We start from the raw sequence: 25896 nt of genomic DNA, 5'->3' as shown, positions 1-25896 counted from the left end.
ACAAACAGGGTTAAACAAAAACCCACCTCCAAGTACGTTCTCACTGTCCTTTTTCCCCTTAGGGTTTTAAGTCCAATCACCCCAAAGTCCAACAACCCAAAAGTCTCTGGTCAATGCCACCCCAGAGTTCGAGAGTTTATCTGTAGAGGTCCCTCCCCCCAGCCTGAGTAGAAAGGGGCACCTTACATGGTCCGGGGCCAACTGCCCTGCCTCTCCGTGAGTTCTGCTTCTGCCTTCTCCACGAACTGCTCCGCTTTACCAGCCGCTGCACTCTGCTCCTCCAGCCATCCTCAGAAACTGCTCCACTCCACCAGCTGCTCTGCTCCATGAGCTGCTCCAGTTCTCTCTGCAAACTGCTCCGCTCCACTCGCTCTGTGGGCCACTCCACCCGTCCCACAGCTACTCCACTCTGCTGCTACCAGCTGTCCCATGATCCACTCCAGCCATCCCCACAACTGCTCCACTTCACCAGCTGCTCTGTTCCACAGTATAGCTTCAGGCTCCCCCACTAGTTAGCACAGTACTCAGTGCTCTCAGCTCAGTAATTTCAGCTCTTTAGTGATTTCAACTCTTAGTTATCTCAGCTCTTAATAGGGGAGCCCCAGTGCTAGTGCACCATTACCCCAAAGTTCAGCTCAATAACCTGCATTTAGATTCTTGAGGGAATAAAAAAAAATCAACTCTGACATTCCCCAGTGGAGAGAGGAGGGGGTGGAACTGGTGCTTCTGGCTCCACAAGGAGACTGTGCCCCAGGCACAGATACCTGTCCCCAGCCTCTCTCAATTTACTGGGTTTTAGAACCCATGTCCCTTGTCTAGCAAATACCAGCCAACTGAGGGTGAGTCATTTGTCACCAAGCAGTCCCACAGCTCGGCAGTCTGGGATAGGGTAGGCGTGCCTATGCAAATACACTCTCTGAAATTCTTTCCACCAGATGTCAGGGTAGAGCTTATCCTGACTCTGCTTACACTTAGATACCGAATACATGATTATTCCCTCTACATACTGATCAATCTCGCATTTCTATAGTCCTACAATTTAACTCTATTTAGCATACAATGATTATTTAGAACATAACATGTTAGTTAATTATAACATCACACAATAAATGAACAATCAACTACAATCATTGGCTACATCTCCCGCACTCCCCTTGACAGGGTGTGTTATCTCACTATCAAAATGATAATTAGATAATAGGATTCTTTAACATACATATTACATGCCGGTATACAGCAACGATTAATACAGTTGTGCACATAGTGAGGATACTATGTACAATAATTCATTCCTTTCATTCAATTTGCATCCCTCTTGGTGCAGTGAATACATTACGTGAGTTGCTACTGTCCAAAATTTCAGACAGTGCTTGGTTTGCCTTGTGTTAAGTTACTACACAGCACTGTTACTTTTTGTCATAGAGCACACATTCCCTAAGAGATCTTTGTTTGGTTAGCTGCACTGGGCATGATACCAGTGTTGCATTGCAATTGGTACCTTTCCAGCTGGCCACACAGTGGGGTCTTTACTTCAAACACATTATACGCACAGATCCATTGATGCCCCTTTTGAGAGCAACAAGCAGTCTGTGGGATTTTCCAGGTTTGGGCATTTTGGTGATACACCACCAGCAGAGAGATTTGTATACATATCTTATAGATGGGTGGTCTATGGAATGGACAGCTAATTGACCAAACACCGCCTTATTTGTATGGCCGTGTCATAAACAGATAGCTAAGGGTTAATGTTCTTTTACCTGTAAAGGGTTAACACAGGGAACCAAACACCTGACCAGAGGACCAATCAGGAAACAAGACTTGTTCAAATCTGGGTGGAGGGAAGTTTTGGGTGTGAGTTTGTTGTTCTTTGTCTTGGGTCTGATCCTCTCGGCTCTGAGAGTGGTTTTTCTATCTCCTGGCTTTCTAATCTTCTGTTTCCAAGTTGTAAGTACAAGGATAGTAAGACAATAGGTGTATATTGTTTTCTTTTGTATTTACATGTGTGTAGTTGCTGGAATGGTTTAAATTGTATTCTTTTTGGATAAGGCTGTTTATTCATTTTTTTCCTTTAAGCAATTGACCCTGTATATTATCACCTTAATACAGAGATCCTTTTATGTCCTTTTTTCATTCTTTTTATATAAAGCTTTCTTTTTAAGACCTGTTGGAGTTTTTCTTTAGTGGGGACTCCAGGGAATTGAGTCTGCAGCTCACCAGGGAATTGGTGGGAGGAAGAAGTCAGGGAGAAAATCTCTTTGTGTTAGATTTACTAAGCCTGACTTTGCATACCCTCTGGGTGAGGAGGAAGAGAGATTAGATCTCTCAGTACTTGTGTTTCCAGGACTGGAAGTAGGGAATCTCCTAGGGTCATCCAGGGAGGGGAGCCTGGGAGGAAGTAACCAGGAAACAAGGGGAGGGGATTATTTCCCTTTGTTGTAAGACTCAAGGCATCTGAGTCTGGGGATCCCCCAGGGAAGGTTTTGGGGAGACCACAGTGAGCTAGGCACTGTATAATTCCTGGCTGGTGGCAGCAATACCAGGTCCAAGCTGGTAACTAAGCTTGGAAGTTTTCATGCTAACACCCATATTTTGGACACTAAGGTCCAGATCCGGGAAGAAATGTTATGACAGGCTGAGTAATGATAATGTGAACGAGACATATAAGGATTGTAAAATGTCACAGGTTTTTCTTAACCTGTATCATGATTTGGAGGTGGTGTCTCAGATCCCAAGTTTCTAATTCAACTAAATGTTATTTTTTTTTATATTTGGTTAGGTATTTGATTTTCTCTCCTCCATGTTGATCTCTGATTAATTTGGGTACGTTTCTTTTAGGGCATGTCTACACTTACAGAGTTCTTGCACTGTAAGTTTCACTGGTGATAGGGAACCAATGAAAGTAAAGCACTGGTTTGTGTACTCACTCACTTCCTCAGGCATCAGAGAGTGTTTACACTACCAGCACTTCCATCCCAGATGAGAGCAGCGCTGTAGGGCAGCTATCCCACAGTGCAGCTCTATCGATAGGTATTGTGGGGCGTGGAGGTGAGCAAAAGGCATTCTGGGCCCCTGCTCAGTGCCCTGTGCTGCCCTGCTTCATGTCTCAGGAGCCCCATTACTTCCTGGTTTCTTTGTGTATTTCTTTTTTTTTAAACTTCCTGCTGTTTGGCTGCTTTCCCCGCCATACCTAAAAACAAAGGGAAAAGGAGCATCAAATTTCCTGGGGCTTACAGGGGGAGGGAGTGGATGTCCCTGCATCAGAGCAGCAGAGATGCTAAAACCGTGGGATATCCTCCGGAGGCCAAAGGGTGTTTACACTCCTAGAATGTGTCTTCACTTTCACAACAGCACAAAAAGAACAGCGGTAGGAGCTGTATGCCTTTCATGAAGATGGTTTTCTTTTTGCGGTGAAACTTCTGAGTTTCACCGCGAAAAGTCATTAACAAGTGTAGACGCTACCGTGGTTTTAGGGCAAAAAAGAGACTTTTTGCACTTTGGTAAGTGTAGACATACCCGTAGTTCCAAGATTGTCAGGTATAATGAATAGTATCTATTGCATATTCATCGTATAATGAACAAATAACTTCTTTTCCAAGTTAATGCTTTTTTTCCTGATCATTTATTGTATTTTATCAATTTTCATCTTCTTCTGAGTGTCATTAAACAATTTGGTTATTTCATGCATATTATACACTGTATTTCATTTTTCAGTTGCTAAACCATAAATTCCCTTTAATGTGGGGTCAATTACTTTTGTTAGCTTTTTCCTGACTCTCATAATTGATATGTCTTTTGACTCTTTTAACACGAACCTTATTTCAAATGAGCACTTTTGTACTAAATAAATCCGGGACAGTGTTTAAAACTTCAAAAAGGGTTAATTCCTTCTTTTCTTCTAGAAACATAAAGGCTGGTTTGTATCTTAATACCTACACTGGTAATAGTCTGTACTTCTGGTTGATAAGCAGTAATCTTATCAATGAGAAGTATTGAGAAGGAAGATGCAACATTAGTATCCTTACACTACTAAATTCACTCATTTACCAATTAGATAAATTTAATACAACAGGGATATGAATAAATTGTACTCGATTGATAAATACCCCTGGTACAGACGTAGCTGTGAGACCACTAACGGGGCCTTCTTGTAGAACTGGACTTTTCACAGGGTTCTGTGAATCCTAATCCTTTTTGATGACTATGGCTTGTACCTTTATTTGAATATATTTATTAATAACTTTTCCACTATCCAATGACTTAATTTGGATACGAGCTTCATATCCTCCTTTATTTTCATTATTTAGGTTACATATGACATTGCACCTGTCCCAACCCTCTCTCAACTCATTGGGCTTTGTAACTATGTTCCCTGCCTAATGAGTGCCGTTCAGTGGAGAGTGAGTCCCTCCATTGGGGTATGCCAGGTACAGTTCTGCTGCCCTCGGTTCACACAACACTGGCCAAGCAGTCCCGTCATGCTGAGCACCTAGGCAGGGTGGGTGTGTCCATGCAACAAGATCAGCTTCTGAAGTCTTTTCCACAGCTCACCACTAGATGTCAGGGAGAGCTCATTCAGACTCTGTTTACGTCAGGGGTCGGCAACCTTTCAGAAGCGCTGTGCCCAGTCTTCATGTATTCACTCTAATTTAAGGTTTTGCATGCCAGTCATACATTTTAACATTTTTAGAAGGTCTCTTTCTATAAGTCTATAATATATACACACAACAATAGTTTAGTTAAAGTAAATAAGGTTTTTAAAATGTTTAAGAAGCTTCATTTAAAATTAAATTAAAATGCAGAGCCCCCCGGACTGGCGGCCTGGACCTGGGCAGTGTGAGTGCCACTGAAAATCAGCTCATGTGCCGCCTTTGGCACTCGTGCCATAGGTTGCCTACCCCTGGTGTAGACCAGAGTTAAAATAGTTTGGACTGACACTGAGGGAAAGGGTAAGGTCTCAGGAATCGTTGAGAGAATGGGAGAGAGTCTCCTTGATTCCTCTATAGCAGGAGGAAGTCACATGCTTCCAGGTGGGAGGTTGGTTGAGACCAGCTCCTGCATTGCAGATGGAGGCAACACCACCTCAGAAAGGGATGAGGGTTTAGTGCCTGCCAGGGAGAGAATTGTCCAGGTTATCTGCCAGCAGGTTGGAGATGAACCAGAGACAGACCCCACTCTAGGGAGCATAGGGAGATATGTCCCAGAGAGGAGCCCAGAGAAGGGTGAAGGAATCTCAGAAACCACTGAGGTGGGTGAGGGTTCCTGTGACTCTGTAACACAGGGAAGTAGGGTGCTTCCCAGTATGGGAGGGGCTGAGACTAGCTCCTTTCCAGCAGAAGGCATCATGCCCTCAGGATTAGGGGTCAGAGAGGTGTTGTCAGTGATTAAGGAAACTATCTCAGTTGTTAGCTGGCAGAGTTTTGCAGCTGAACAGGGATGGGCCCCTTCCTAGGCAGCACAGAGAGATGTGTCTTAGAAGGGGGCCCAGAGGAAGAAACTGGGGAAGGAATAGTGGGGGTACAGGAATGTCTCCTCACTGGTCACTTGGGAGAGGATACCCAGGATCGAATGAGTGAATCAGCAACTGATAAGCCTGTGACCCAGGTTCAGAGAGGGAACTGTGAAATGACCTCCTGGAGGGGAGCAGTCACACAGCTGACTTCTCAGGGACAGAGAAAGGGGTGGCAGAGGGTACCGCAATCCAGGTCCCAGTTTGTCTGGATGCTAGTTCTGATGAGTTTTTGGAAAGTAACTGTGTCTCTTTAAACTAAGATGCAGCTCCAACACCTGTAATAATGGAGGAGTTGAGACCAGAAAATTGCCAAGTGGTAGTTTGTGAGAATGCAAATAACCCAACTAACAGAGGTGTGGGGCAGGGGGTGTCTTCCCCCAGGCTAGTGAGACACAGAAAGAAGCTGTGGAAAAACTGCTGGGAAAAAGTGCATCAGATCAGAGGGTAAACAAACTTCGCTCAGAGAGCACTGATCACAGTCCATCAAAGAACACTTAACTCACAATGGAAGATGCCCATTTACAACAAATAGACTTTCCTGTGAACGTTATATCTGGAGTACAGGTAATGGCTTTTGCTATGACTAAACGAAAACGTGCATGGACATGTGACTTGCCCATGTGCCGTAATGACCTGCGCCCCCCCTCACCCCTCCCATCAGGGCCTGACTGGCAGGAGCCGCTGCGATGAAGTTGGAATTTTCTATAATATTTTTACAAACTGGGTCAGTGCCTCAGTTTCTCCTATAGTTTGCATAGCTGCCCCGTGTGGGTGTGGGAAGGTCTAAGGACAGTGTGTGTGTGTGTGAGATTTCCTAGTCTGGGAGGAATGAATAGAATCCCAGATCAGCCAGGGGGCCAAAGAGACAATGTGGCAGTGCCAATGACTCCTGCATTGATGCTCTCAGGAGGAAAGCTGGGCACAGACCCCAGAGGGAGAACAAAGGATGGGGAAGTGGGGGGATATGTGTTGGCTGCTGAAGGAAGAGCTCTCGCACCTGGGAACTGAACAAGGCAGTCAGACAGAGAGAAACAGAGCCTGAAAATGGGTTTACTCTGGCTCGGCTGGGCTCAGGGCTGACCAGAACCGGCTCCTCTGGACCCTTCCTCTCGCTGCACTGCCCCAAGGGCTCCCTGTGCCGCGTGCCAGAGCCTAACAAACCCGACTGCTTTGATAACACTGCCGGGAATCACTGTCAATCTAGGCTGAGGTGCAGGAATCCCTGCTGGGCGCCAAGGCTCTCCCAGGTGTCCCTCAGCTGGACACACTGGGCAGATGTTCGCAGGGAGGAGGAGGAGGCTGCAGCCCAGGGATCAGTCTCAGCGGTGGTGAGGGTGAAGGATGAGTGGGACCCCTCTGGGGCTGGCACACTGAAGGGTTCCTCCAAGGGACGGTTCCAAAGCTGGGGGCGTAGCCCTGATCCTGGGGCTCTGTGACAGCTGTTTCCATCCCCTTTGCTCCCCTTGTCTCCCAGGTCAAGTTTCCAGATCACTGGTAGAAGCATGGGGTATTGATCAGAAACGAGGAGCAGGCTGGCCCTGTGCACAGGAGCGTGAAGGGGGGGCTCAGGCAGCTCCCTGAGGGCGGGCAGCAGAGGGGCCCAGGCTGGCCCTGCACATGGGGGGGGGCAGAGGGGAACCTCAGGCTGGCACAGGCAGGAGGCAGAGAGGGTTTGGGCAGGCCCTGTGGCGTGTCCCATTTCCCCTTAGGGAAAATACGGTCATGCTAGTAGCAGGGCACAGTGCAGAAGTAGTGAGACCAGCCAACAAGAGAGGAAAAGAGACATTGTCACTGCTAGAGATCTCCATGGGGGGAGGAGGGGCTGGGAGCTAGGACTCCTGGGTTCTAGCCCCACTCTGGGAGGGGAGTGGGGTCTCGTGATTACAATGTGCAGGGATACAGGATAGCCTCAGAGGCAGCTCCTACCGCGTGACTCTGGTACAGTCTCCACAGCTGGTTTCACTTCCTTCTCCTAGGCTGAGCTGGCACTTTGGGTGTGAAGGAGACTTACCCTAAACCCAGCCTGGGGGTGGGGCTGACCTCATAGGGCCCTGTTCCTGACCCCCCCCATCCCTAGCTCTGGGACAGGTGGGGTCTAGTGGTTACAGTAGGGATGTGGGGAGTCAGAGTCTACTCCCTGCTCTGCACAAGGCTCACTGTGTGACCTGGGGTAAGTCGTGTCCTGTCTCTGTGCCTCAGTTTCCCCTGCTGGCACAGCGTGCTCGGGGAGGAGGCGAGGCAGGGGTGAGCTTCAATTGACTTAGGCGCCACAAGCCTGGGAGGCGGGAGAAGTGAAGCAGCGACGGGGTGCTCATACTCGTGCGCGGAGCAGGGGTGAGCTGGGGCGGGGGGGTGCCTGAGGGTGGAGAGTGGGGAGCTGCCGCAAGGGGGGTGCCTCAGGGCACGCGGGGGGAGTTGCCACTGGGCGGTCGCTTGGGGTGGGGGGGCACGGGGGGGGCGCAAATTGGAAGTTTTGCCTAGGATGCGAAACATCCTTGCACCGGCCCTGGCTGTGTCTACACCACAACCACAGCAGTGGCACAGCTCAGCGCTGCGGCTGTCCCGCTATGGTTTTGTGATGCAGATGCTACAGCAATGGAAGGGGCTTTGCCGTCTCCGTAGTTAATCCACCCCTCCAAGTGGCAGTAGCCAGGCCCATGGGAGAATTCTTCGTTCCACCTTCTGGTGCCTACCCCAGAGCTTAGATCAGTTAATACCGTCTCCAGGGGTCTGAATTTTTCACACCTCTGAGTGATGTAGCTGGGTCGACCTAAGGTTTAGGTGTAGATTAGGCCAAGCCTCAGCTTCCTTCAGCTGGAGTCAGGGCATTCACACAGCCCTCAGCATTGCTTTAACTGCACGGGCTGATCCTCGCACTCGCAGTCAAACCCATGCACCTGTCCCATGTCCACCAGGCCTCCGTGGATCAGTTCTGCTGACTCCCTGTGACCCAGCTTCAGGAACAGCTCCTGTGCCCCCTCTGCACCATATGTCCCAGAACTAGCTGTGCCAAGAGGGGTTTGTTTGCTCAGCATGTTTCGGGAACACTTATTTCACAATCCAGTGATATAAATAAAGCCACAGTGCAGGGCATGAGGGTCACTTCTCCTCTGTGGGCTCAGTCACACACACACATACTGGGTCACTGCAGGGGGTGCAGAGGGAGGGGTCTCTGCAGTGAGAGGCCTGTCATATCCCCTGGCCCCTTGGGTCCCTGCCCCATCTCCCCAGCCTCCCTGCCTGTGATTGTTGCACTGAGCTCAGCCTGCCTCTCTCACAAGGACGATCGCCTGCCCTAACACCTGGCCACGCTGCCCCACAAGGACTGTGCTATGAACATGGGGTTTCCTGGGTGCCTCCTGCTCCCAGCTAGGCACCCCCTTGGCAGGAGCTCGGCTGCCTGCGCAGGAGCCGGGAACACAAGGATCCCCATCCTCCTGGCTTGGCTTTGGGGTGAGTGGCCTTTTCCTTTTTCTCTGGCTTTGAATAGCCTTGGGGGCACCCTGCAATTCTCCAGCCCCACCTGTCAGACACGGCATAGCTGTGTCCTGGGAGCCAGAATGCCTGGGCTCTATTCCTGCCTTGGGAAGGGGAGTGGGGGCCAGTGGTTAGAGCAGGGGGATGCTGGGAGTCACAACTCCTGGAGTCTATTCCTGCCTTAGGAAGGGGAGTGGGGTCTAGTGATTTGAGCAGGGTATGGAACCAGAAGCCATAAATCAATCTAGCTGCATGTACGATATTACAATACAATTAGTTTAACTTTTGTTATGAGTAAAAAGAAACTGGCATGTCTCTGAATCCTGGTGGTGTTTCCCAGCTGCCCTTGGCTGGTCTCTTTAGGAACATGGGACAAAGGGCTGGAAGGGCATGTTATAGAATTCCAGTCACACACTTATCAAGTGCCATCTTCACATGCATCTGAAGAAGTGAGGTTTTTTTACCTATGAAAGCTTATGCCCAAAGAAATCTGTTAGTCTTTAAGGTGCCATCGGACTCCTTGTTATTTTTGTGGATACAGACTAACACAGATACCCCTGAATGTGGGTGACCAGAACTGCACACAGGATTCCCCGAATGACATAACTCCTGTCTTGCTCTTACCGTGTTTGTTCAGTGTTTGAGGATCCATATCTTAACCATTATTCATTATTCAAACACAAGAATTCATGTTATGACAGCACTGTATGCTGAGATCAAGGCTCTGTGGTGCTGGGCTCTGCGCTGGCAGGGCAACAGGCAGCCTCTACTCCCAAGAGCTCAGTCTAAATGGAGAGGATCGAGAGGGGCAATTGGGGCACAAAGAGGGGATCTGATAGCAGCTGTTGGGAACGGAGCCCTGGTCTCATCACTCCCAGCCTAGTGCCCCTCAGCACTTCCACTGTGCTTGGTGCTGTACAACACACAACCAGAGACAGCCACTGGGCTCACAGTCAGCCATGAAATGTGCTGTCCCCAGATACAGCCTGTCTCAGACTCAGGTAGGCACAGATAGAACCTGGAGAACAAAGACAAGATAACAGTAAAATCTCAGCTCCCTCTCAGCACCCACCAGCATTTCCAGAGGGCCAGCAATCCATTTTGTAAGCCCCAATATAGAGAGATGACGGCCCTGTTGCTGGACACTAAATGAAGAGAAAGTTTTCAGATGACTGTAATGATGCTGCTTTTGGCGGGACACTTCTGAGAGTATCAATTCAGGACAAATTGCTTAGAGCAGGGCAGTCACAGCCTAAGGCTGGGGGTCCTTCACTGCTAAGGCACACCAAACCAGCCAGCCAGAGAGGACTTTGGTTTTACCCCACTGGCTAATCATAATTCACACAAGCGATTCCCTTAGACACTCCAGTTTCCCAGTACCACCACCAGGGCCCCACTCTTTATGGGGACAAATGGTTATGAAAACCAATGTCCCAGTAAAAGAAAAACAGTTCTCCCGATCCCAAAGAACCAAGCCCAAGACCCAGGTCAATATATAAGTCAGATCTTACCCACAAATCACGCTGTTGCCAATCCTTCAGCATCTAAAATCAAAAGGTTTAGTCATAAAAAGAAAGAAATATAGCTGAGAGTTAAAATTGGTTAAATGGAATCAATTACATACGGTAATGGCAAAGTTCTTGGTTTAAGCTTGTAGCAGTGATAGAATAAACTGCTACAAACCAAGTCTCTGAGTACAGCCACAACGGGGATGGGTCTTTCAGTCCTTTTTTTCAGAGCTTTAGTTTGTAGCAAAGCCCCTCCAGAGGTCAGAAGCAAGATTGAAGACAAGATGGAGGGGTTTTCAGGGCCTTTTATATTTTCTGCCCATGGAAGGACACCCCTCTGTTCTTACTGTGGAAAATCACAGCAGCAAGATGGACGTTGAAGTCAAATGGACAAGTCACATGTCCATGCGTGACTCTGTTATTTACAGGCAGACACCATTGTTTACATGTTAGTTTGAACATTCCCAGGAAAGCTCAGATGTAGATTGGCATCTCCCAAAGTTCATTGTTAGTTAAATGTTTCTTGATTGGGCATTTACTGAGAATAGTCCTTTCTCACGTAGCCAATATTCATAACTTCAACTACAAAAATGATACACACATACAGACAGCATAATCATAACCAGCAAATCATAATCTTCCCATAGACACCTTACATGACAATCTTTGTACAATGTTTGATGAAAATATATAACAGTGGTTGCAACAATGATCTATACGGTTACAGTTTATGTCAGTAATGTCACAAAGACACAGTTGAGGGAGTGTAAATAATGAAGAGGACAGGTTGAGAGATCTGGGCGTTTTGGAAACTGGGTGCAAGCAAACAATATGCATTTTAATACAGCAACATGCAAATATATACATCTAGGGACCAAGAACACGGTCCATAGTTACATACTTACACTCTCTCTCGGGAAGCAGTGCCCCTGAAAAAAATTTGGGGGTCACAGTGGATAATCAGCTGAACATAAGCTCCCAGTAAGAAACTGTGGCCAAAAGCGCCGCTGTGATCCTGCGACGCACAAACAGGGGAATCTCTAGTAGGAGCAGAGAGTTTATTTTACCTCTGCATTCGCACTGGTGTGATCAATGCTGGAATCCTGTGTCCAGTTCTGGTGTCCCCAATTCAAGAAAGATGTTGATGAGTTGGAGAGGGTTCAGAAAAGAGCCACGAGAATGAGTAAAGGACTAGAAAACCTATTTAATCTGTTTAACTTAACAAAGAGAAGGTTAATGGGTGACTTGATCACAGTCTGTGAGTATCTACATGGGCCCGGGGAACAAGTATTTCACAATGGGCTCTTCAATCTAGCAGAGAAAGGGGGAACAGGATCCAATAGCTGGAGTTGAAGCCAGACAAATTCAGCCTGGAATAAGGCATTTACCAAGGATCGTGGTGGATTCTCCATCACTTTTTGACAACTTTTAACTCAACATTGGATGTTTTTCTAAACATTCTAGGAGTTATTGCAGGGCAGGTCTCTGGCCTGTGCTATACAGGACTCAGACTAGATGACCACAGTGGTCCCTTTTGACCTAGGAATCTATGAATCTGTAAACGCCCCGAGTCAGACTGAAACTTTCTATCATTCTATCAGACTGTGCTGGGTGTGCGGGACTGGGGCAGGTTTGTGGAGCCCCTGGAATCTCACAAAGCTGCAGAAACACTTTGCATTCAAAGTTTCTCCCTTGATCTGAGAGCAGCACTGCTGCGGTCCCGAGTCTGGTGAAAAATTCATTCACTAGAACAAATGTATTACATTGATTCATTGTGTACTTATTAGCCTCAGTGAAATCCAAACCGATTATCAGCTCACCCACAATCCTGGCTTCTTGCTCGAATTCTAGTGCTCCCATTTTCAAACCCAATTTCCCCCATTTTTGGAAGGACGCATATGCCCCAGTCAGGGGCCATGTCTACGCTGTGCATAGAACCTGCTGCGGGGGTGTGAATTGCAGCGTGTACTAAAAAGCTGCATTCGGATTGATCTGTGTGCACACTAATGGCGTCAACTAAAGGTTCCTAATTTGAGTTAATACCCTGTGAAAGAGGACTAGGGTAACTATGGTAAACCCCCGCCCCCACCCACGTACACTGGGCAGGCAGGGGGAGTTCACATGCTGTAACTGCCCCCCCGCACACATACAAACTGAGGAGAGTCCTAGGCCTCGCCAGACGTGTGGGGAGCAGGGTGTCATGCTCCTGTCCCAGGTGTGGTCTGGCTACAGAACTTGCTCATCCACCCCAGCTGCGTTCATCCTTAGATCCTTTAATGCCCTGCCAGGTACGGCTGAGGTTCGGCTCCCTAAGGGATGTTACACACAGCACCACCCAGTGGCTGAGCAGAACACTACAGGTTAACATCCCAGTCCATCTCCCCCATTAAGTTCCATGTTCCTGCCATTTATTCACACTGTCACACTGGCTGTGAAGTTCAGGACAGATCAGTCTGTCCAGTGTCTCTGAACCACCCTAGGCTCCTAACTGAAAAATGCCAATGTGTAGCAGCTTGGCCATCTGGCTGGCCCCTAATTACAACCAGGGACGGCTCTAGGCATTTTGCCGCCCCAAGCATGGCAGGCAGGCTGCCTTTGGCAGCTTGCCTGCGGGAGGTCCCCGGTCCCGCGGATTCAGCGACAGCCTGTGGGAGGTCCCCGGTCCCATGGATTCGGCGGCAGCTTGCGGGAGGTCCACTGAAGCTGCAGGATCCGCGGACACTCTGCAGGCATGCCACCGAAGACAGCCTGCCTGCCGCCCTCGTGGAGACTGGCAGAGCTCCCCCCATGGCTTGCCTCCCCAAGCACGCGCTTGGCGTGCTGGGGCCTGGAGCCGCCCCAGTTACAACAACTGACTGGGGTTGTTCTGGAATCCTTGACTTGTCTTCTCATTCTGCATCCGCCGTCTGTTGGGTTTGCTCTGTGGATGGTTTCTGTTGAACTCCCCCTGTTGGTCTCGGTCACTGTGATCTGGGCGCTGAATTCTTTTCCTTGATGACAGCTGGAGCCGTCCATCCTTTTTTTCCATCCAATTTGAGGTGAACACGGTCAGTGGGTTCCAGACCCGGCAGGTCTCAAGCTGAGTGATGGCCCTTGTAAAGGTGTCTGTCGTGTAGGGGCCAGCTGCCCCCACTGGCACTGGGTGGGTTGTTTGGCTGCCCTCACCCCATGCCAGGAGAGAGGGGAGGGGTCAAGGAGCAGTTGGGACCCTGGGACTGAGAGAGCCTCTAGCCAATCAGAGAACTCCAGACTAGGGCCAATGGATAGTAGCCAGTGCCCCAAGTCAGTCTGATTGACCAGGCAGCCAGGCCAATCAGGGAGCCCGGCTGAGGTCCCGGCCTCTGTGCATGCTGGGGAAGGAGACAGCGAGAGCAGCCCCCAGGGAGGAGCTGGGGCGGAGCCAGGGGGAGGAAAGCCGTGTGAGAGGGTGGGAGGGGCTGAGTAAAGACCGAGCCACATATGTGGGGGCTGGGCAGGGCTGGGGCCAGCAAGTGTGGGGAGGGTCAGTAAGGGGCTGGGGCCAGGGATGGTGAGGGGTGGGGTTAGGGACATTGAGAGGGTGGGGCCAGCAAGGGGGAGGGGTGAGGATTGATGAGGGGCTGGGGGCGGGGCAGGGCGTGGGGTCAGTGAGTATGGTGAGACTTGGTGACAGGGGCAGGGTGATAATCCATGGGAGGGCCAGGACAGGGTCAGTGGGGAGGGTGGGGTGAGGGTTGGTGAGGGGGGCAGGGCCTGTGAGTGGGGTAAGTGCTGGCGAGTGGGGTGAGAGGCAGGGAGGCGGCAGGGCCAGGATCAGTCAGTCAGGGCCGCCCAGAGGATTGAGCGGGCCTGGGGTCTTCGGTGGTGGGGGGGCCCTGCTTCAGCGGTAATTCGGCGGCGGGGTGTCCTTCCGCTCCGGGACCCACCACCAAATTGCCCCGAAGACCCGTGGTGGGGGCCCCCCCACTGCCGAATTACCGCTGAAGACCCGGCACTTCGGCGGCGGGTCCCACTTCAGTGGTAATTTGACGGTGGTGGGGTCCTTCTGCCCCACAGCGGAAGGACCCCCCGCTGCCGACGACCCAAACTGGAAGAAGCTCCGGGGGTCTGGGCCCCGCAAGAGTTTTCCGGGGCCCCCAGAGCGAGTGAAGGACCCCCCTCCAAGGGCCCTGAAAATCTTTCATGGGGGCCCTTGCGGGGCCCAGGGCAAATTGCCCCACTTGCCCCCCTCCCCACCCCCTGGGCGGCCCTGCAGTCAGGAGGTGGGGTGAGGAGTGGTAAGTGGGGCGAGGTTCAGTTAGAAGGGTAGGGGGTGGGATGAGGGTTTGTGAGGGGATAGGGCCCCACCATGACACGTTGATAGGCCCAGCCTGGCAGAGCCCCATGGAGGGGAGCGAACCCAGCAGCAGAGACAGGGACTGCAGGGGGGAACTGGAGGATCACGACCTGGCTGTGAGGGAGCAGGAGACAGGCAGAGACCCAGCGAGGGGGAGTGAGTGGGCAGCCGCGAGGGCCCAGAAACAGCCCCGCCCCATACATACTGCCCTGAGACCTGCCATGCAGGGAGCCGTGAGTACCCCGGTCTGGGGCGTTTCAGACAGCCCTGTAGCCTGCTAACAAGTTTTCTCCCAGTTTCAGGCTGTTCCTGAGAGAGAGAAATCTGTTATATTTGAGTTGGCGTTTTGTGTGTGTGCCCTTTTTAAGAGCTTAGGTGTGGATACAGCTCCTACCTCAGTTAGGGGAATGTTACTCATTGGGAATCTATCTAGAAGCCAGGCAGGAGCACTCCAGCTCGCAGATGGACCCAACAGGGATAAGAGGAGAAGCTGAGGAGGAGAAGGTACTGTGGTGAGGGGACAAGGCAATTTGGAAGCCCCTTTGCCATAGTCTCCTGCGTTCAGGTTCAGTCCTGAGGCTTCACGAGCAGCTGTGAGGTCCCACAAGGAGGATGTCATGGACTCACAGGACTCGTACTCTCTCTTGGCTCTGTAAGGTCCCTGGGAGGAATCCCCTTCAGTGCGACAGCCCTTCTCGAGGGTCCACTTTCCCTCAGGGGTTAAGCTGTAGGCCTCTCCACCTCCTGGAACCGCACCTCTCTGAGCCCTCGGCATGTCTGTCTCTCACAGTGGAACCTCTGAGGGAGTCTACGCACTCTGGACCCCTAGGGCCTCCCTCTCAGAGGGAATAATACAACCCTGATCTCTAGACCAGAGTGACTCTCAACCAGTGTAAAACAGGAGGGATTACTGAATGTCTGAACACAGCACAGGCAGTTCTTAGGGCCCTTGCGCCTAGCAACCCTCAGCACAATACATCTAGGTCTCTCCTGCATCCAGGCTGGCTCTGGCTGCTCTCTCCCCAGTCCAGAAGCTCCCTCCTTCCAGCTGGGCATCTGATATCACCGTCCCCCAAGCTCCACCTGTGTCCTTTGTCTTCTATCCCAGGTAAAGAGGCCGCCTGGGCCTCCTCTTCTCTCAGCCTTTCCTCTCCTCTCCTTTGTTTCCCCTCTGGCTGCATCGGGATCCTCTCTCTGCAGCCCACTGTCCTCCCACTGGCCAGAACCAGCTGTGACTCCCGAGCTAGGCCTCCTGGTCACCAAATCACCAGTCATTGGGGTATCCATTCTCCAGGCCATTCGCAAGCCCTCCACCCCCCTCGCTCCTTCCTGGCAGGGTCACCAGGGTAGCTTGGGAGGAAAATTCTAACTACAGGGGAATCCCCACTTACTTGTCATAACAAAAAAAGAAAAAAGATTCACCCTGCTGAATGGGTGGCAGGATCCAAAAGAACCCAGACCTGTCCATCAGAACCTGTAAGCGGATTGCCATTAGAGGAGGTAATCAGGTGGAGAGGGGCGCTACACTAGTGTCCCATCTCTTCCCACAGACAGTGAACCGGGCCCAGCCTGTTCCTTTGGGTAATGGCGGGGTTGGTGAGAGATGGGTTGCTTCTTGTCTCACTGAGATATCTTAGGGTGGGGTAGGGTCCCATTTTACAGTACCCCTGCCCCTAATGCAATTAAAATAAGATCAGTTTAGCCTTCTTATCTGATTTGGCGATTCTCTTCTTGTCTGGCCCCTTTGGAGGTAGGTTCTTTTCCAAAGTTGGACCTGTCGTTCTGAGTTGTCTTCGCATCAGGAGTTGTGCTGGACTATATCTAGCGCTGCTATTGGTGTTTATCTGTAACTCAGAAGAGCAAGGAATGGGTCTTCCTGCTGTAGGATTTTCTTGGCTGGCTGTACAGCTCTTTCAGCTTCTCCGTTCACTTGGGTAATGTGGGAGGCTCATGATAAGATCAAAATCATATTTCATATGGAATGTCAAATTCTACTGTGGTCCGTTGTCTGTCACTAGTAGCTCTGGAATACCAAAGTGAGCAAAAATGCACTTCAGTTTCTCGATAACACTGTGACATGTCTTTCAAGTACATTATCTCTATATACCTGGAAAAATAGTCCACAATGACCGGATAATGACGGCCTCTGAATTTCCATAAATCTGCAGCTAGTCTCTTCAAGGTCTCTCTGGTGGGAGTGTCTGTACACTGTATGGTTCAGCATTGTCTCTTAACTTGATTTACACTGGATCTCCTTTCATAAGCCCAATATCATAAGAATATAACCGGATAAGAGCAATGGTCCATCTAGCCCAGTATCCTGTCTTCTAACAGTGGCCAGTACCAATTGCTTCAGAGGGAATGAACAGAACAGGCAATCATCAAGTGATCCATCCTCTGTCGTCCACTCCCAGCTTCTGGCAAAAAGAGGCTAGGGACACTCAGAGCATGGTGCTGCATCCCTTCCCATCCTGGCTAATAGCCATGGATGGACCTATCCTCCATGAATTTCTCTAGTTCTTTTTTGGACCCTGTTATAGTGTTGGCCTTTATAACATCCCCTGGCAAAGAGTTCCATAGGTTGACCTTGTGTTATATCATCAAATCCTCCAGTGAGTTCTTCCACTTTTCTCATTAGGCCCATTCCGGCTGCCATACTGCATCTGAGAAGGTTGTTGGTCTGTGGTTCTTTGATCACATGCACTGTGAATGCAAAGCTTTTGTCTTAGTAAGTTGTTTCTGTGGTGAACTGGCCCATGCAGTTCAGAATATCTCCAGGGCTAGTCACATCTGTGTCAGGTGACTTCAGCTCTGGGAGGGATTGAAGGGGAATGTAAGTCCCTTCTGAGATGCCTGAGACATCAGCTCCTGAGTCAATTTGCTAGGCAATTGTCTTGCCATGAGCATTCAGTTTCACTCTCCAGGCAAGCTCTATGTCATTGCAAGTGGTGGATCCCAGAAACAAAGGCTCTTGATTGTCTGTAATCTGAGTCAGCTCCCAAACTATTTTGGTGCTGCAAGCAGCTGCAAAATGTCCATATTTCATGGACATATTACACCATGTGTCGCTGGCTGGACATGCATCTTCTCTTGGGCTAGGACTTTTTCCTTGTGCATGTAGGCCGGGATTTGTCTCTCTTAGCCTGGGTGTTCTCTCTCCTGGCTTCAAGGGTATTATGATAATAAGCTTTAACACTCTAGCATCTGTTTAAACCTTCTAAGACTATAGCTACACTAAATTGTTTACAGCGGTGGAGCTGCAGCGATGCAGTGGTGCTGCTGTAAGCTCTCTAATGTAACCACTCTGAACTGATGAGAGAGCTCTCCAGTCGGTTTAACTACTCCAGCCCCGTGAGCGGTGGTAGCTACGTCTGTGAGAGAGCGTCTTTTGCCCACATAGCGCTGTCCACACCGGTGCTTAGGTCAGTGTAACTTACATCGCTCGAGGGGTTTTTTCAGAACCCTGAACGACATAAGTTATACTGCAGCAAATGCTGGTGTAAACATTGCCTAAGCTAGTTTCATGTTTTTCAAGTTGCTCCTGCCTTTGGTTCTGTTGTTTGACTAATTCAGACTGGTTTGCTATTTGAACAGCTGTGGCTAGAGTTAAATCTCTCTTCAGTTGTAGCGGCTGTGAAAGGTTTTTATCTGTTAACCCAATAACCAGCTTGTCTGTGATATTTTCAAGCTTTGCATTCCCAAAATCACAGTTTTCAGCCTATCTGTGCAGAGGTCTTATAAAACATTCAAAACTTTCCCCGGGTTTTTGAGTTCTCTGGTGAAAACAAGCTCTCCCATAAGCTGTGTTTCTCTGAGATATAAAGTATACATCAAACATAGCCAGAGGCCTTTCATAGTCACCTTTGTGACTGTCTTCAGTAACGTGAAAGGATTCAAAGATATGCTCTGCCTCCTTCCCATAGCCGACACTAAAGAAGATACCTGCATCTCTCCAGTGTCTTTGTGCAGCTTGGCAGCAATGTGAAATCTTGTTTCCAGGGTGTCCATGGTGAAGTTTGTGAAAGCTTAAGTTCTCTGGGGCACTGAAGAGTGGCCTGGTGACGAGATCCTGCAACCTTTGTAGCTTTGTTCTATTTCTGTTCTTAGTTTACTCCAGAGACTGTCATGTTTTTCTGTACCAGATATGGACTGGTCACAGACTTTGCTTTTAGAGACCACAGTCCTTTAATGCTCTGCCAGATATGGCTGAGGTTAGCTTTAAAAAAGGTATTTTACACACATCACCACCTAGTGGTTGAGCTGTATAATGCAGTTTAGCACTCCATTACTCAGCGTGTGGGGCTGTCACAGTTCAGGTCGGGGGGAAGCCAGGCCTGAGGGGAGCAGGGTGTGGGGGGTCTTGAAACATTTCTGCACTGGAAACATTGGCACAGTGGCAGCTCTGCAGCTATTGCACTTCTGTGTAGATGCGACCGATGCTGACAGGAGGGGATCTCCCATTGGTGCAGGCAATCCACCTCCCTGAAAGGCAGGGATAGATAGAAATACAACATGCAGCTGAGTCTTTTCTCTGTTAGGGTGACCAGACCTCCCGATAAAATTGGGACTGTCCCGATATTCAGCTGTTTGTCCTGCGTCCCAAAGGATGTATGGCTGGGATGCCAATTGTCCCGATATTTTGGCTCAGTCAGTTTTTTTTTTGCTTCGCCAGCACTCCGGCTTTTTTTTTTTTTTGCTTGGGCAGTTGTCCTGACATTTTGTTCTTGCCATCTGGTCACCCTACTTTCAATGCATCAAGAGATGGCAGGGGAGAGCTCACTCAGGCCACTGCTTACATCAGCCAGTGTTTGGAGATCCGCAAGGTGACCAGCCGTGGAAACAGAGACTTACCTCATCTCTTTGCTTTCTTTCAGCTTCCATGACAGGATTCCCCATGACAGGTAAATACAAACATAAGGAGAGGGTGGAGGGGTCTGTCCATGTGTGTAGGGTGCATGCTGCAGTGTGCACGTATCTCATAATTTGGGGCGAGGAAGGGCAGAGTTAAGGTTATTTAATCTAGTCGTTCAAGTGTAGGACTGGAGACCTGGATTCAAATCCTGCCTTCTCCAGACTCACCCCATGGTCTCAGTTCATCACTTCCTCAGTTTCCCTACTAGTGAATTGTCAACAAGGTGGGCTGTGTGGCAGAGTGAGCAGAGCACAGGGCATCCTGGCTGCTGGGTACTTGTGGAAATGCCCGAGCATTTCAAGGGCTCACCCTTGCCCAGTAAGGCCGATTGAAATTTCAGCTCTGGCAGCAGCTTGTCAAGCCACATCAGTCTGGGGTGACCCCAGATTTACCCTGGGATATGATCTGCCCCAACAGACATTTTTGTCTTTTAGTTATTGTTAGAGCTGTTTCAGCTCAGCTCTGGCTGTGGCTGGTGAGTGGCCCCACCCCTGCAAAGGGCAAGGGGAGGTGCTGTGTGCATACACTGGGGCATCGTGACATCAGCTGGGGCCTGTGAGAGGTAGAGGTGGAGTAGCAGGAACTGGGCTACTGTGGCACCCTCAGGACCAGGACAGGGCTCGGTTCAGCACGGGACCGGCTCTGCCTGTCTGGACACCGTGGAATATGGAGGAGCCAAGTCAGCCACAGTCAGGGCCAGTAGAGTCTTTGGGGAGCAGAACTACAGCCCCATGAGGCTGCTGCTGTTGGCTCTGGTCAGGCAGGATCATCGGGGTGCAGACGGGGAGGGAGCCCAGGCAGGAGGCAAAGGGCAGTTCAGTCTCCTGACCAGTTTTGCCCTTTGCCCCTTGGCTGGGAGCAGCTCAGACTGAGCGCTGGCCTGGTCTGCACACACCTGTCCTGTCATGGAGGGGAATTAACCCCAGCAGCTCATTTCACATTTTGGGCATCAGAGAGCTGAAGTGGCTGCGACTTTCACTCACTACCAGCTTGGACCCAGGGCCCCAGACGTGAAAGCCCAGTGCCTGTTCTCCCCATGCCAGCCACTGCCCCTCCCTCAGCTGGGGCCAAATGGGAACCGGTGCCCTCTGGGGAAAAAGCCCCAGGTCTCCTTCCCCCAACGTACTGCATCAGCTCATCCCCCTTACACAGACTGTACTGGAGCCAGAGTCCCTTGGGGGGAAAGACCCTGTGTCCCATTCTCCATCCCATGAGTCAGCCATTCCCCCAGCTCTGGGGCTGGATCAGAGCTGGTGACCTCCATTAAGGAACCCCGCAGTGTCCCATTTCCAGCTTCCCTAAGCCAGCCACTCTGCCACACTGGGACTGAATTGGAGCCAGAGTAAACAATGGGGAAAAGCCCCATATTCCTTTCCTCTAGCCCATTTATTCCCTTGGGGTATTTGCAGACTCAGGCAGCCCAGAACTAACTCAGCTCCGACTGGTGAACGGCCCGAGTCGCTGCGCTGGGAGAGTTGAAGTATTTCATAACAAGAAGTGGGGAACAGTGTGTGATGACAGCTGGGACTTACAGGATGCTGGAGTCGTGTGCAGGCAGCTGGGTTGTGGGACGGCGCTATCAGCCCCCATCAGGGCTCATTTTGGGCGTGGATCTGACCATATCTGGCTGGATAATGTCAACTGCACAGGGACAGAAGCTGCCCTCTCCTATTGCAGGGCTCAGCCTTGGGGAGACAATAACTGTAACCATGGAGAAGATGCCGGTGTTGTGTGCTCAGGTAACTCTCATCTACCACCATGCGTATTGCAGGGAAAAGGGTGGGAACCTCATTATGGGGTATTGTCCCCTCACAACCAGTGCTGATCCCAGCATGGTGCTTGGGGCCTGTGCTTCAGAGAGCGATATGGTGGTTCCAATAGGGGGCACTCTCCTCTCACATGCTGTGCTGACCCTAATTCTCCTGAGCGCTTCAATGGGCCTATGCAGCAGGGAGCAGGGTGGGGGCTCAGTAAAGGTCGCTCTCCCCTTGAAGTCAGTGCTGGGGCCAGTGCCCTAGTGCAGTGCCAAGGGGCTTGTGCTGAAGGTAGGGGGATGGGGTGTCAGTAGGGGGCACTTCCCCTTGTAGTTGTGCTGACACCAATGCCCCAGTGCAGTGCCATAGGCCCCTGGCATGAGAAAGCCTGGTCTGTGCCTACTGGGGTTCAGCTCCCCAACTCTCCTGGCTGCCGGCCACACATGTCGTGCCCTCTAGGCCACATGGGATGGCCTCTCTCCGGGTTGGCAATAGGCACATTCTACCCCCAGCCCTCCACTTGTCTCCTTGCAGCACCCAGCCCCTGTCCCATTGGGCACTCAAAGCAGTGACAGATCTGCTGCTCCCAAAGGAACATGGTCTCAAGGTGACCAGCTCCACCTCCCATCTCTGCCCCAATCAACGCACAGCCCTAGATACCTTCATAGTCACAACAAGGACAAGTGATTTCACAGAGTGTAGAGATTCGAGGGGTAGCAAGGAGAAGGGCTGGAAAGAAATGGTTCCATGGCCAATAAAATCATATCACGCTGACTAGAGCCTAGACTCACTGAACGAGATACTTTTCTGTCTGGTAGAGCAACGCTCACCCCACAGTCCTTCCAGGTTTTACTCCAGGCTTGGCTGTGATCTCCTGTTCCTGAGACAAACGCTGTCAGCCGCCTCCTCGGTGAAAGGGAGCTCTTGCCCTCTCTCCTCTTTCTTTGTAGGTACAGACCGTTGTCTCTTTCCAGAGGAGGTCTCTCTTCAGAGACTTGTGCTGAGGGTCCTTTATCTTTGCAAATTCTCAGGTTCCCACTGGGCCCAGACAGTGAATACAGTGAAAAACGTCGTATTCTACATTTTACATCTCTCTTCAACTATGTGGCATGCAAACATCTTGCATGCATAACGGCGACCAGCGGGGTGTTGGCTTTTGGTAGAGACCTCACATGCCACCCGCTAGCCACTCACCACTCTGCTGGCCCTCACCTTCTGCTGCCCCTGGCCTCTACACTGTGACCTCTGCAGGTCGCTCTCTTGAGGCTGCACCCAGCTCTCAGTGACTGTCAGTTCTTAGTGGGAGAACCTCAGTGCTGAAGCAGCTGGGCAGAAACACTGTGTCACAGCAGGTGATTTCAGCTCTAGTGATCACTGAAACCTAAAAGACTCCTAATGGAGCCTTAATTAACTATTTTTGATGAGTGGTGAGGGGCAGATTAAACCATGCCTAGACCTCTTACACAGAGCCCACACCCCTCAGCAGGAACACCCATCTCCACCCCCTCTCACTCTTGATAGGGGTCTGGTGTCTGAGCTCCCTGGTTAGTGGGTTCAGTTCAGTTGTGGGTGACTCCCTCAGTCCAGCCAGGCGAAGCACAGAGCTGCTGCCCTTTACTCAGACAATCAGGACAACAACATTTCACTACCCCTTCATTCAAGTACTACAGTGATTTGTAACCCAGCATTAGCCAACACAGCTCTGTCTGCTGGATACTAGGCAGAATGGGTGTGTTTAAGTAAACGCAATCTGGTCCTGAAGCCTTTTCCCCGCCCCAGCTCATCACTAGCTATCAGGGGAGAGCTCATTCCCACCTTGCTTACATCCTTGAGGTCCAGTCTTCTAACAGGGCTCTGCTCCACCACGTGTGTGACTATATGTATTGCTGCCCCATAGGCACAGTGAGAAGATCAGGCTTACCCAAATCTCTCTATTGTATCAATTCCTTTGGCCAGTCCAGTCAGGGGCCTGTTAAAAGTAGCCCAGGATCTTCATCTCAGGTTGCAAATAGGCAGATAGAAGTTAGGGCTTCTGAAATCCATCAGCATGCCAGTCTCTGTATCCCTGAGTTGCTGCCCCTGTGTGAGGACACAGCTGTCAGCCCAGTTCTGCCATCATTCATCTGAGACTGGTACTGTGCTGACAGCACTAGTCATGAGTGCAGTAATGGCTGTCACAAAATGATGTTGCCAATTCAGTCGTGGCGAGTGAGGAGCAACCGCAGGGGCAGGTGTTTGCTTCAGGATGGGGCCGACCTGCTTGTAGGAAGTGTGCATTGCCTCTGCACTGGTTGGAACCATTGTCAGTCTGGTGCACAGCAGGTTCCTGCCAGGCGTCCCTGCGCTCCAGGCAGTTCTATGAGGGATGGATTCTGGGTGACATTCTCAGGGAGCTATGGAGCCAACACATGTAAATTCAATGCTGATGTCAGGCTAAGGCAACCACTAATGACTCGAGTGACTGTGTTCAGCTCCCAATCAGAAAAGATGCTTTTGCCAGTGTCTGGCCCGCAGCACGGCACAGTATTGCACTGAAGAGAATATCAGCTCCAGAAGTGAGGGTGTAAATCTGATTCCTAGGAGGTTCCCGCCAGCTTCTGCATCAGGGAAGTGCAGGGGGTGATTTTTTCATTGTGTTCTAATGGGAGCAGTAGGACAGACTGCTGTCCAGTCTGCCTAACTAGGTGGCAGCTGGCTGGGAGGGTAGTGAACAAACTTCAACATTGCCCAAGTGATTAGCCTGGTCAGAGGTAGGGAGCCCTTGACAGGGAGTCGCTGTGTGCAAGGACCGGTCAGACCAGTCAGCAGGAGGTGCTACATTCCCCAGCAACAGGAGAGATCAGATGCACAGGAACCTCCTTCAGTATTTATTGCCTTGGGTGTTTGCAGATTCCAGAATCTCAGAAGTGGCTCAGCTCCGACTGGTGAACGGCCCGAGTCGCTGCGCTGGGAGAGTCGAGGTGTTTCACAACCAGTTGTGGGGAACCGTGTGTGATGACTACTGGGATTTAACTGATGCTGGAGTTGTGTGCAGGCAGCTGGGCTGTGGGACAGCATTATCAGCCCCAGGCGGAGATCGATTTGGGCGAGGATCTGACCATATCTGGCTGGATGATGTTCACTGCACAGGGACAGAAGCTGCCCTCTCCGATTGCAGGGCTCGGCCTTGGGGAGACAATAACTGTAACCATGGAGAAGATGCCGGTGTTGTGTGCTCAGGTAACTCTCATCTACCACCATGCGTATTGCAGGGAGAAGGGTGGGAACCTCATTATGGGGTATTGTCCCCTCACAACCAGTGCTGATCCCAGCATGGTGCTTGGGGCCTGTGCTTCAGAGAGCGATATGGTGGTTCCAATAGGGGGCACTCTCCTCTCACATGCTGTGCTGACCCTAATTCTCCTGAGCGCTTCAATGGGCCTATGCAGCAGGGAGCAGGGTGGGGGCTCAGTAAAGGGCACTCTCCCCTTGAAGTCAGTGCTGGGGCCAGTGCCCTAGTGCAGTGCCAAGGGGCTTGTGCTGAAGGTAGGGGGATGGGGTGTCAGTAGGGGGCACTTCCCCTTGTAGTTGTGCTGACACCAATGCCCCAGTGCAGTGCCATAGGCCCCTGGCATGAGAAAGCCTGGTCTGTGCCTACTGGGGTTCAGCTCCCCAACTCTCCTGGCTGCAGGCCACACATGTCGTGCCCTCTAGGCCACACGGGGTGGCCTCTCTCCGGGTTGGCAATAGGCACATTCTACCCCCAGCCCTCCACTTGTCTCCTTGCAGCACCCAGCCCCTGTTCCATTGGGCACTCAAAGCAGTGACAGATCTGCTGCTCCCAAAGGAACATGGTCCCAAGGTGACCAGCTCCACCTCCCATCTCTGCCCCAATCAACACACAGCCCTAGGTACCTTCATAGTCACCCCAAGGACAAGTGATTTCACAGAGTGTAGAGATTCGAGGGGTAGCAAGGAGAAGGGCTGGAAAGAAATGGTTCCATGGCCAATAAAATCATATCACGCTGACTAGAGCCTAGACTCACTGAACGAGATACTTTTCTGTCTGGTAGAGCAACGCTCACCCCACAGTCCTTCCAGGTTTTACTCCAGGCTTGGCTGTGATCTCCTGTTCCTGAGACAAACGCTGTCAGCCGCCTCCTCGGTGAAAGGGAGCTCTTGCCCTCTCTCCTCTTTCTTTGTAGGTACAGACCGTTGTCTCTTTCCAGAGGAGGTCTCTCTTCAGAGACTTGTGCTGAGGGTCCTTTATCTTTGCAAATTCTCAGTTTCCCACTGGGCCCAGACAGTGAATACAGTGAAAAACGTCGTATTCTACATTTTACATCTCTCTTCAACTATGTGGCATGCAAACATCTTGCATGCATAACGGCGACCAGCGGGGTGTTGGCTTTTGGTAGAGACCTCACATGCCACCCGCTAGC

At 50.7% G+C, this 25896-nt stretch overlaps 1 protein-coding gene across 1 annotated transcript in view; it reads left to right on the top strand.

Annotated features, from left to right (window-relative positions):
* Positions 1–19688: 19688 nt before the first annotated feature.
* Positions 19689–25896, top strand: part of LOC127036951 (deleted in malignant brain tumors 1 protein-like) — a 42357-nt gene continuing 36149 nt past the window's right edge. Inside the window, exons 1-3 of the mRNA XM_050928237.1 lie at positions 19689–19710; positions 21131–21460; positions 24365–24694. Coding sequence (XP_050784194.1) covers positions 19689–19710; positions 21131–21460; positions 24365–24694 — 682 coding nt within the window. The remainder of the gene's footprint in view (positions 19711–21130; positions 21461–24364; positions 24695–25896) is intronic.

The sequence above is a fragment of the Gopherus flavomarginatus genome, chromosome 18, assembly GCF_025201925.1.
Source record: "Gopherus flavomarginatus isolate rGopFla2 chromosome 18, rGopFla2.mat.asm, whole genome shotgun sequence".
Lineage (NCBI taxonomy): Eukaryota > Metazoa > Chordata > Testudines > Testudinidae > Gopherus > Gopherus flavomarginatus.
This window is presented reverse-complemented; position numbering and strand designations above follow the sequence as displayed.